General features: G+C 64.1%; 1 protein-coding gene across 1 annotated transcript in view; it reads left to right on the top strand.

Moving 5' to 3' along the window:
• The window catches only part of VAC14 (VAC14 component of PIKFYVE complex), a 75,447-nt gene extending 64,025 nt beyond the window's left edge, over window positions 1-11,422 (top strand). Inside the window, exons 15-19 of the mRNA XM_055413178.2 lie at window positions 2,049-2,223; window positions 3,657-3,775; window positions 4,805-4,884; window positions 6,598-6,748; window positions 10,811-11,422. Of these exons, the coding sequence (XP_055269153.1) occupies window positions 2,049-2,223; window positions 3,657-3,775; window positions 4,805-4,884; window positions 6,598-6,748; window positions 10,811-10,973 (688 nt within the window). The 3' untranslated portion in view covers window positions 10,974-11,422. The remainder of the gene's footprint in view (window positions 1-2,048; window positions 2,224-3,656; window positions 3,776-4,804; window positions 4,885-6,597; window positions 6,749-10,810) is intronic.
• The last annotated feature ends 650 nt before the right edge of the window (window positions 11,423-12,072 follow it).

Raw genomic sequence — 12,072 nt, 5'->3', positions numbered from 1 at the left:
AGACCGCCAGGAGGCAGGTGTGTGCTGAAGGCAGAGCCCTGGTGAGAGGGGCCCCGAGGGTCACAGAGGACTCCGTGGTTTGGGTTGCAGCAGCTGCGTGGGCAGTGATGTCCCCTGAAGGCTGGGGGCCTGAGTCAAGGGGGAAACCAAGAGGTGTGCTCTGGCCCCACCAAGACTGAAGGGCCTGTTGGTCAAGCGGGCAGGGCAGCCAGCAGGCAAGCAGTGCCCGTCCAGAGGCCACCAGGGCTTGAGACGCGTGTGTGGGAGCTGCTCATCTAGAGACAGCTTTGAAGACATCCGCGGGACCAGACACGGACACCGAGGGTGCCAGCAGAGAGGGAGCCAAAGGCGACTGAAAGCCCCAAGGAGGAGGGCGTGGTGGTGACACAGATGCACTCAGCGCTCTGCCATCCTGACCTTCTGAGGCCCCCTTGTGCTCGCGGCTTCTTAAGGAAGCTGGGAGACCGTGGCGCCCACCTTCGCTCCTCACCACCCCCTCGCCCGTCCCTCTGCACCCACCCCAGCTGTCCTCCAGCTGCTGCAGGCCCCCCTGGGCCCATGGTCCCCAGGGAGCGCTGCCTGGCAGCAGCCTCAGCTGTCAGCCTCTGTCATGGAGACGGCGGCAGCTGCGGGCGACGGCCACTTGTGACTGTTTGTCAGAAAGTGCTCCTTCCTCCTGGTCTGCCCTCCTGCCCCGCTTCTCTCCCACGGCCCTGGAGAGGAGGCCCATCTCTGGCTGAGAGGGCCCCGAGGGGACGGAAGCGCTGTCCGTGCTCTCCCGAAGGGCCACCCATGGTAGCAACGCGGGACCCAACCAGGGCTCCCATTCGCCACGTACCACGTGCCCTACAGGCTGTCAGGAGTCTGGGCGGCTGCCCTCCGAGCTGCCCCCACAGTGCAGGTAGAGGTCACCCCCAATCAGAAGTTGGAGAAATTATCCCACAGACACACAGGGTCACACAGCTGGCCAGGAGCACTAGGCTCGGGGCCATGGCCCATCCTCCACCCGCCATACCCGCCCCCACGACGGCGGAGCCCTCCCCATCCCACCCTCTGGCCTGTCCCCCTAACAGCTTTGTTTCCATTTCTTTGGTGGTTTCTGGCCCCAGCCTACTGGTTCCAGCTGGGCCTAGGCTGGAGACAGCCTGCCTGCTCTTTGCACTTCGTGGTTTGGCCTCTCTGTTACCAAATGCTCTGGGATCTTTCTGGAGCCAGGGGTGGAGAAGAATCTTCTCCAGTCTGGCCCCAGGGCGTGGCTGGTATTCGGAAGGAAGCAGGAAGCCAGACTCTGATAAAGCTGAGTTTAGTGTATGTTCAGTGGCCAGAGGCAGAGATGTTGGAGGCTTATTGGCTCCAAGTGGGGCTCATTTTGTTAAGCACATTTGAGGCCTCAGACCCCTGACCACACAGGCCTGAGGCCTGAGACCAGGAGTCAGACAAACAGACATTGACCCCGGATAAGAGACAGGAAAGGGGCGCCATGCTGCCACCAGCCCTCAACAGGCAGGGCTCAGGGGCTACACCCCATCCTTCTTTCCAGCCTTTGCCAACTCCTGAGTTTGCTCTTCTCGCTTCCAGAGGCCTTGAGATTCCTAGACTCCTGACAGAAAGGCCTGCTTGTCCCTGTAAGCCCAGGCCTCTGTGGGCAACTGGCAAACCAGGGAGGTCGATAGGCTTCCCCGAGCCCTGTCCTTGAGACCTGGTGTCACTGTTGACATCACCTTGGCCCAGGGACCCGGGGGAAACTGCTTTCTTCCTCTGTTGTCTGAGTTCCCGGTTTTCCCTTTTATAAAATGAAGACTCCTTCCCAGAAAGCCCGAGCCTTATCCATCGAGCTGTCTTTCTTGGGATTTCACATTCTGGCCTGGGGTGGAGGGATAAACACAGCCTGTGGGACTCTGGAGTGCCCGGGAGCCATGGACCCAGCTGCACTGTGAGCAGCCCCCTTGGGCCCCCCAGAGGCCCAGGAGACAGCAGGCTCCCTTGGGAGCTGGAAGGTGAGGGAGAGGGCACTGAGCCTGTGGCCCAGAGCCCCCTCTCCCCTGCAGGCAGCTCTGCCTCCTGCTGCATGCGGAGAGCATCTTCCACTCGATGGCGGACATCCTGCTCCGGGAGGAGGACCTCACGTTTGCCTCGACCATGGTCCACACCCTCAACACCATCCTGCTGACTTCCACTGAGCTCTTCCAGCTGCGAAACCAGCTCAAGGACCTGAAGACCCCGGTACTCCTCACCCACGGGCTCCAGCCAGCGTCGTTCACATGCGCACAGGCACGGCCGTGCCAGCCCACCCCTCAGTCCCCAGAGATTGGTGGGGAGGAGACAAGGATGTGACCCAAGGCCTCCCAGTCCAGTGTCAAATACAGGTCCCTTTGGGTGGGCTGTGTGAGCCCTAGCCGCGTGTATGAGTTTCCTTGGAGCTGCCTGCCGTGAAGGACCCTGCCCACAGAGGACTGGGGACCCTGCTCCAGGGTCATTGTGCCCCCCCTGACACCCCACCCCCACCTCGCACTGCCCCTGTGCACACAGAGCGGCTTGGTTCTGAGCCCCCCTTGCAGGCCAGGTAGAATCATGCTAGCTGGGCTGTGCCAGCCAGTCAGGGTCGGACCTGTGGATACAACCCCACCGGGGATCGGGCGTCACTGCTCTCCTGACCCTCCTCCTTGGCATGGGCCCTCCTCTCCTGCAGAGAGATGCATCTGTGTCAGCCAGGGTGTCACGGTGCTGTCTGGCCCAGGAGTTTTCAGTGAGGACCCACCAGGGCCGGTCAGAGAGAGCAAGGAGGCGCTTACCATTCTGCCAAACCGCTCTGGGGGACGTGGGTCAAAGGCCTCACTTGGACTGAGCTGCAGAGGGTCCCTGGGGTTGGCTGTAATCCAGGACAGGCTGGCAGCTCCGGGGCTTCCATCCGGGCTGTGTTCATCACCTTCCCAGTTCAGATCCTGCACTGGTCTCTGGGGTCTCCAGGACATCCAGGCCTGTGCCTGGGGGCATTGGGGCCCGGCCTCGGGGAATGAGCCAGGCTACACCCCTGCCTCCCTCCTGTAGGATGTTCCTCAAGGCAGGGGCGCTCCCTAGGGTGGGCTCAGCTCCAGGGGTGGTTTCAAGTGCCAGGTGGGCTGCAGAGGAAGGAAGAGGTGGCTTTGAGGATGACAGGAAGGTGCTGCCCAGGAGAGGAGGCAGGGCCCTGAGCAGGCTTCCTCCCCGCCCGCACCCGGCGCGCGGCCCCCCAGGCCCTGCCGTGGAGGGCTGGGAGGGTGACTGCTGTTATCTGCTGAGGCGGGAGCGCCAGCGCACAGGCCAGGCTCGCTGCTGGCAGGCCCTCGCAGCCACAGCACGTGGCTCTGTACGCCCGGGAGTAATGACAGGGTCTGAGGAGGAGCTGTCAGCGTTTCTTTTGTGACGGCTCCTTCCGGCAGGGCTGCCAAACACAGTCCGGGGGGCCGGGCCGGCCCCTAGTGCCCCGCGAGGGGCCCGGGCGGGGGAGGGGCGCGGGTTGGGGGCGGGGCCCGGCGGGGAGGGGCGCGGGTTGGGGGCGGGGCCCGGGCGGGGGAGGGGCGCGGGTTGGGGGAGGGGCCCGGGAGGGAGGGGCGCGGGTTGGGGGCGGGGCCCGGGGCGGGAGCTCTGTTGACAGCGCACACCCCCTCACCCCGCAGGAGAGCCGGAACCTGTTCTGCTGCCTGTACCGCTCCTGGTGCCACAACCCTGTCACCACGGTGTCCCTCTGCTTCCTCACCCAGAACTACCGGCACGCCTACGACCTCATCCAGAAGTTGTATCCTTTGCTCACCATCCTGCCGCCCAGCCTCGGGGGGCGGTGGGGGCCGGTCCCAGTGGACTCCCCCGCAGGCTCCCCTCCGGGCCTGTGGCTTCAGTGCCCATGAGGCCCCAGTGAGGGACGCAACTGAGGAACCGGGGTCATCTCGCGAGCCGGAGGTCGGGAAGGGTGCCGGCTTAGGTGAGAGTGCCCCGGGAGAGAGGCAGGGTGTCCTCAGCCCAGTGCTGGCGCGGGTACAGGGCCGTCAGACGGCGGGAGGAGTTGAGCCCAGGGGCCTTTGGGGGCCGCCGAGCCCCGCAGAGGACGTGCCCGGGAGAAGGGGAGCAGCCACGGGGCCTCGGGACGAGCGAGGGCCCCAGCGCCCGTCGGGGCCGGTCTCAGAGGAAGGCATCCACAGTCAGGTTTTGTTTGGAACACGGTGAGTCAGTGAACCCCTGGATCAGACAGCTACGTAGGAGGCAGAATTGGCCTCCTCCTCTGAGGGGCGGAGAGCTGGGGTAAAGGAAGAGAGGCCCTGCGGCGCCTCTGCTGCGGGTCTGCCACGGCCTTACCCAGCTCCCTGAGGCGCCCGCGCGCCATCACACCTCCATCTGCCCCTCGGCCCTGCTCTTGGTCACTCAGGCGGGAACGGGGCATTGCCTGCCCCAGCCCTCCCTGGGCTGCAGGCCCTAGATAAGAGCGCTCAGGGCCTGGCGGGCACAGAGGAGAGGAGCAGATGGAGCGTGGGGCCGCCCTGCCGGCTCGGTCTAGAGGGGCGGAAAGGCAGAGGAAACAGGCCGCTGTGCTTTGAACAGGCCGATGCTGTTCAGGCGTGAGCCAGGGAGCCAAGACCTGGAGCGGGAAGCTCCATGCTCTGTGCCACCAGGCCAGCCCTGGGCCAGCACCCCCAGCCCAGCCCCTCAGAGAGCAGGCTCCCCCGGGGCCCCCCAGACCCCTAAGAGAGTGGGCTGTCCCCCAACACCCCCAGTCCCTCAGACAGGTGGGCTGCCCTGGCCAGCGGTGAGGCTTCCTTGACCACCCTCCCAGTGGGGACCTGGAGGTCACCGTGGATTTCCTCACGGAGGTGGACAAGCTGGTGCAACTGATCGAGTGCCCCATCTTCACATGTGAGCGCGTGCCATCCTGCAGGGAGACCGCAGAGCCAGGCTCGGAGAGTGGCTCTCTGCCCCTAGGGAGGGAAGGGGGGCAGGTGGGCACCCAGGGACGCTCCTGGATCGTCAGGAATGGGAGGATGGGGCTCAGGCGGCCGGCTGGAAAAGGGCATCAGAATCTGCCTGTGCACTGGCAAAACCCACCTGGGGCAGGTGGGACGGCCATTAGGGGTGCTCTCCCAGGCACCCAGGAGCCAGCCCCTCGTCCCTGCAGAGCAGAGCTGGCGTCCGCCAGGAGCTGACGGGCAGGCGCTGAGTGTAACACCCAGACTGAGTGTGTGGGAGGGGCAGTTGGCTGGGGCGAGCGTGGCTCTTGGGCCTTACCTCATCCAGGGCCTGCTCCCCAGAGCAGGCGGCTCAGAATGCAGCCTGCATGCTTATGGTGTGGAAGCAAAGCCGGGCGGCAGCCCTGCTGATGGCCAGCTTCCTCCTGAGCCAAGCACCCAGGCCCCTTGCTTGGGCAGCGCCCCTGACCTACCCAGGCCAAGCCCTGGAGCCCAAAGGCGACCCAGGGGCCACAGGCTGCCCCCCATCCAAAGAGAAGGCAGCTTCTCCACACAGCCACCATCACGGCGACAGACACACGAGCAAGAGGGAGACCCTGTTCCCAGCGGAGGGCGTCAAAGCGTACCCCAGACAGCCCCTGGACTGACATTTCACTTCCTCAGAGGCGGCCCGGAGCAGCCTGGCCTGTGCTCCCCTGACGGCAGGTCCAGCCCAACCCTAGAGAAGCTGCGAACGCCTCCCCAGGCCCAGGGCTTTTGTGCGGGGACCGCAGCAGAGTGGTCCACAGCTGGCCCTGCCTAGCCCCGCTCCCACCCTCGGTGGCCTCGAGCCCAGCTCACCCAGGGCCAGAGCAGGGATGGGGTTTGGAACCGGCACCGCTGGGCCTGGGATGAGGGGTGGGGCTGCTGCTCGAGACCCCTGCCTCCTGCCGCAGCCTAGCCCTGTGGCCCGCGCGGAACTCCCGGGTGACGTGGTCTCTCCAGGGCTGTGTGGCTTGTCCTCCACCGAGCATCCTCGAGATGGGGTCTTAGATACAAGAAAGAAACGAGTGATTCCCTGGAAGGGCTCAGGAGAGCCGCGTGGTCCCGTCTAGTTGGGACCATGCTAGGCAGGGCCCGGGTGGTCCCTCCCATCTGGCAGAGTGTGGGCAGGGCTGGTATCTGAGGCGGATGTCCAAAAGAATCCACCAGACGCTCTTGGGCTCGGTGTGTTCAGCTCCACACCAAAGCGCTTCCCACCCTGCCCTCCCAGGGCCCTGCCCTGGCCCAGCCCGTCTCTGGCTAACCCTGTACTCTGGCTCTGTGCCGCACATGTGGAGCAGGCCCCGGGGTCCGCAACGCTCCAGCCGGGGCCCCTCAGTGCCAGGGAGCGGTGGGTGTGTGCCAGGCCTGGTGGCTGGCTGGGGTCGCCAGGCTGAAGTGGCTGTTGGGAAGGTCGAACAGCAGAGGAGGCTGATCTCGTGTGATCACGGGGATGGCTCAGACACCGCTGAGGGGGCAGGCTGCGAGGAGCCCAGCCACTGTGCTGGCTGCGGTGCCGTCAGAGCCGTCCTGACCCTGCCTCCGCCCTCCATGACCCCTGCCTCCGCCCTCCATGACCCCGTCTCCGCCCTCCATGACCCCTGCCTCCGCCCTCCATGACCCCGTCTCTGCCTTCCCGCAGACCTGCGCCTGCAGCTACTGGATGTGAAGAGCAACCCATACCTGATCAAGGCCCTGTATGGCCTGCTGATGCTGCTGCCGCAGAGCAGCGCCTTCCAGCTGCTGTCACACCGGCTGCAGTGCGTGCCCAACCCCGAGCTGCTGCAGACCGAGTGAGTGCCTGGCTCGGGGACACAGCCTGGCGTGTCGGGGCATGAAAGGGGTGACCTGGGCCCTCCATGATACCTCCTGTCACTGCGGACACTGTTCGCCTCACGGCCGCTTGCCTGTAGGCCTCCCGTTTCCACATCAGAGCCCCTGACTGGGAGACCTGGTCCTCTTCACAAGGTGGTAGGTAGTTGGGTTGAGTTTATCAAAAAGTTTGAGCGTGTGCTGGAGTGACCCAAACAGAAAGTGCAGGGGTAGGAATTCGTGTCCCATTTCGGAGACTGTGTCGCCTGGGGTCCGTGGTGAGAGAGCCACAGGGGGTCCCTCCCAGGCTCAGAGAGCCCTCCCCCATGTGCAGCAGAGAGACAGCCCTGGGCCACGGCGTGCCCTGGGACGCCTCGGACCCTCCCTGCCCCCAAGGAGAGTGGGAGCAAGGGTGCACCATGGCCACCCTGCTCTTGACCTGTCCACAGGCAGCACAGGCCCCAGGCTGGCTGCCGGAGAGGCCCTGCACGCCAGCCTCCGGGGGCATCCAGACTCCCACCCTGAACCTACGGCTGGCCCAGCCCCCGGAGCCTGTTGGGTCATGTCTATATTTGGTAACCCTTGGAGGCTTTGCCTCATCCACAGGCATTTGGCATCCGAGATGGAAAATTTCACTTGTCAGGTCTCCATGGAAACAAGCAGAGCCGCTGAGAAGATTTACGCTGAATGGAGCGCACCCAGCTTGCACCAGATGCCCTGTGTGTCTAGAATTCCCTCCCAGGCTGTGCGAGCCCCTCAGCAGGCTGGGCACCTTGCTCCCGCAAGAGGACTTGGGCCTTTGCCCTTGCAGTGGATGCACGCAGCCTTGAGATGCCCCTGTACCCTCTGTCCTACAGGGCCTAGGGCACCACCCACCCCACCTGACCTGGTCTGTTCAGGGGCTGGATGTGTGGTCCCCAATGGGCTGTCTGCCTGCTGCAGGCCACTCAGGGGGCCAGAGCCCCCAGGCCAAGGCCCAGCTCCTACGCACCTTGCTCCCCTCCCCAGACAGTGGCTGGGAGGGCTGGTCGCTGCCCCAGCTGCTCGTGATGCCGCTGGGTGATCTTCAGGAGGCGGCACACAGCACTCGGGGTTCCCCGAGGGGCGGGGGCAGCCACGGGGTTAGGTGTGGGTTTTATTCCCTCGGCCAGAGTGCCTCTGGCTGCTGGGACTCAGAATGACCCTAGGCCTGTACTGTGCTTTGTTGGTCTGGCCTCTGTTGGCCTCACCAGTACCTGATGGGTGTTAGGATAGCCCTGGCAGCCACTTAGGAGGGAAGGGGAGAAGGAGGCAGAAAAGGCTGCTTGCTTGTGACCTCTGGGCCAGGCCCGTGCTGCTGAAGGCCAGCGCCTCCCAAGAGCTCTGTCCGCTACATCTCCTCGCATAGGGACCATGCTATGAAAAGGAAGGCAGACTCAGATCGGTTGGAGCCCTCCCCAAGCCAGCGTGAGGCAGGTCTGCAGGTGAAAGCTGGGAAAAGGAGGCTCGCCCCTGGTCTCCCATTGTCAGCGTCAGCACGTCTGGGGCCTCAGGTGGCTCACAGGCCTGGACCCGGGTCTGGCCCGCGCTCTGCTGAGGGTTTGTTGTGTGGCCTCAGGCCAGCCCCACAGCCCTGGGCCCTCGATATCTTCATCAGTCAGTGATCCGTGAGGGTCTGCCCAGCCTTCACGGCCTTGGGTTCCCAGGCTCTCCTTGCAGGGACCCGAGAAGAGCTGCCCTGGAAGAAGGCAGGGAAGAGTGGGCGAGGAGGGGGCCTCAGGGCCAGTTGGGGGTGGGGGATGCTTGCTGACTTAGGCTCAGAGACAGCGCCGCCCTGGAGAGGCAGCCCTGTGCAGGGCAGTGGCGGGAAGACAGCAGTGGGCTGCCGAGCAGGCCCAAGAGCAGGAACCAGCTGGAGGAGCCTTTGCTCCTCCCCTCACACCCCGCTGTGGACTGAGGGCTCACCCTGGCCTCTGGTTCAGGCTTCTGGGCCATTGTCTCCTGTGTGAGGCAAGAGGGAGCCTCTGAAGCAGAAGCTGGTGACACTCACCAGCCAGGAGCCAGGTGACAGGTGCGTGGTGGCGGGAGAGAGGGCTGATCTTGGGTTCTGGAATCCCAGCCCTGCGCTGCTGGCCGGGTGTCCCCCAGCCACTTGCGGCCTCAGGGTCGTAAACATACAGGGAACACAAAGGACTGAACAGCGGCCATGCCCTGGACTGGCAGGGGATGATCTGGGGCGCAGGAGGCAAGCCTCATTCCCAGCATCCGTGTAGGAGGAGCTCCCACACCCCTGGACACAGCCCTCCCTGCCCCCAAGACCCCAGGCGGGGAAGGGCCTGCCCACAGGGGGCTGAGTCACGTGAGGGGCAAGACTTGCCGCCTTCGGGATGCGGGAGCAAGGGGAGGCCCAGCCGCCCCCACCCGCCCAGCCATATCTGTGCACAGCACCCGGGATTTGCTGCCATCATTGGCATCTCCCTGGCAACCCCTAATCTCAGCCCCTCTGCGTCTAATGCGAAGAGTGCTGGGGGGAGGGGCACGTAGACCTGGGTGCCGGCCTCAAACGACACACGACACACATCGCCATCATCTCTGGCCTGCATATCTCCCCCTCTTCCATCTACATGGGTGGCCTGGCATCTGGCCACCCCTGGGGCCAGGGCTCCAGGGTGTCCCTCAGCCTCCTCGGAAGGGGGAGCTGCTCCCTTGTGGCAGTGACACCCGGGCCCCAGGAATACTACGCCAGGGATGTCCCTTCCGCTTTCCCAGGGGAGTGGGAAACCACAGCCAGAGCCCGGAATGCTGCCCGCAGTCTGGCCCCCGAGATCAAACCCAGCCCAGCTCCTTTTGAGCTTTGCTGAACTAGTGTTGCCCGAGGCCCAGCTCTGGGGGGAACTAATAGTTCGCCCCTGCAGAGAGTCCCACAAAGACTCTTCTTCTCCCTCATTTTGGCCTCACTGGAGGCAGATCTGTGTAGTCCAGGAAGGATCTGCTTCTGGACTCTGAAGCCTGGAGGCCCTGGTGAAGGGCACTCATGATGACTGTGGGCTGATCAGCTAGGCTGAGAATCTTTGGGCCACTGGGCCCAGAAAAGAAGCGGCCACAGCCACACTCCAAGGTGTTTTCAGGTCGTGTCTTTGTCAAGGAGGGAACAGGCTGAGTAGGGGTACAGGGCTGCTCCAGATGGCATCCCAACCAGGGCAAGAGTTCCTGCTGCCCCTGGTCCTGGTGCTTTTTCAGAGGTGCCTTCCAGGCTCTGACCATCGGCAGACTGTGCCCCACCAGGAGCCAGGTTCATCGGTAAGGGTTCCATCTGCGTGAAGCACTGTTGTGATTCTCCCAAGCGGACTAAGCTTCTGGGCCTCAAAGAGACGTGGTTGTAGCCGCAGCGGCCACCCATTGGATACCTAGGCTGGGACTGGACACCAGGGCAGGGTCCTCCTGTCTCGTCTGGTATCGCAGCTGTGCAGCACACAACCTGTGCTACGGCACAGAGCAACTGGGGGGTGCTAACAAGGGTTCTCAGAGGCGTCAGCTGCCCAGTGGTGAGACCAGCTCTCCTTCCCCAGGGACAGAGAGTGACTGCGGGCCTCTGGGCCCCAGAGCTCAAAAACAGATGTCCTGCCAAGTGGAGGGCCAGTAGACCTCGGCCATCCTTGTGGTCCCTGGCCTCAGCCCTGCCCCTCCTCCCCCTTCTCCCTGGACCCTGTTCCAAGCCCCAGCTGGCTTCCTGGCTGGCTGCTGGCCCTGGCTTTCACCCCAAAGGGAGCCACTCATAAACAGGAAATACTTCCTGGTGTGATGCCTGCTCTGGGCGCCGTTGGCAGCCCACAGGCTGAGGGCCTTATCCAAGCGGCAGTGTTGACTGGTCCCGCCCGGTGTCGGGGAGAGGGTGCTCTGGAGCACTCCCCTCTTTGGGGCCAACAGTTGGGGCTTTGCCAGGCCTGAGGTGTCCTGCAGTGTGTCCCAAGGTCAGCTTCTCCAGCCTGTGGCCGGTGCTTCCCCTCCAGCAGCCCCACATGCACTCAGGCCCTGACGCTGAGCCCTTCTGCTCCCTTCCGCAGAGATGGTCTGAAGGCGGCACCCAGGTCGCAGAAAGCAGACTCCCCAAGCATCGACTACGCAGAGCTGCTGCAGCACTTCGAGCGGGTCCAGAAGAAGCACCTGGAAGTGAGGCACCAGCGGAGTGGACGTGGAGATAACCTGGACCGGAGGGTGGTCCTCTGACGGCCTGGCGTGGAGACGGGCCCACAGAGTTGTGCCATGGCGTACTGGGGGTCTTCAGGCCTCCTCCCCATGGAGCCCAAGGGTCTGCCTCGAGGGCAGGGCTGGGCTTGGCCACCAGCGCGGGGCAGGGTGGTGGGCTGGAGGCGCTGACCACCGTGCTGCTCTCAGCCCAGCCCCGGGCCCCCAGCAGTCAGCTGCACTGAGGATCAGACAGAGCTGGCTTCCCACCAGAGTGGGGCCGCAAACTCAGACATCCCCGTTTTCTGGAATCGGGTTCTTTCTAATGCCCTCTTGTAAAGAGCTTGACCCCCCAAGCCCACCAGAGCTCTGACTTCGTGCAGATGTGTGTACATACATGTATACACGTCTGTGTGCACATAGGGACCAGCATAGAGATCCGTATGAAGGACACCCCCCTCCCCAATAAAGAAGTGACAGAAAACCCTCCACCCACGCCTGGCCTGCTCCTTCCCTCGGGTGCCTGCCCTGCCGATGCTCAGCTGCCCTGGGACCTTGCTGCCGGTCCTAGAGACCTATTCTCATGCCCCCAGGCTTTGGGGAGCCTCAGATAGGCCCACTGACTCTTGTGGGTCCCTGGAGTAGGAGAGAAAGGCCTTGGGTGGGCTTTTCCCCAGAGCCCCAGCATAGGCCTGGGAGGGTGGGTTTCCCTGTCTGGAGTCTCCAGGACAGGAAGATAGGCTGAGCTTGCCATGGCCCACGTGTACACATGCATTCGCCTACGTGTGTACCCAGGCATCAGAGGGGGGATGCGGGCCCGCCTCTGTTCTGGTCCTGCTCGGCCCCAAACCCTGGGGACCGGACCCCACCATCCCCAGAGGCCCGGCCTGGGGCACCCCATGTAGGTGGCATCAGCACGGGCCCTACTTGGAAAAGGAGTCAGAGGACTTTCTGGAGGAGGGTCCAAACTCCTGTGCCTGGGATAAAATGTCCCAAGGCGGGCGGCCTCCGGGACACCGTATGCCCCTGCTAAGTGTGGTGGATCCATCACACGGGATGCGCCCAGGATCTCGGCTCGCTCCCCTCTTCTGAAAGCGCGGGGAGACAGACACCCCCAGCCCTAGACCAAAGGCTGGAGAGT

The sequence above is a fragment of the Moschus berezovskii genome, chromosome 22 (genome assembly GCF_049115385.1).
Source record: "Moschus berezovskii isolate FMDL1 chromosome 22, NW_MosBer_1.0, whole genome shotgun sequence".
NCBI lineage: Eukaryota > Metazoa > Chordata > Mammalia > Artiodactyla > Moschidae > Moschus > Moschus berezovskii.
The sequence above is the reverse complement of the archived record's forward strand: the minus strand, read 5'-3'. Positions and strand labels throughout refer to the sequence as shown.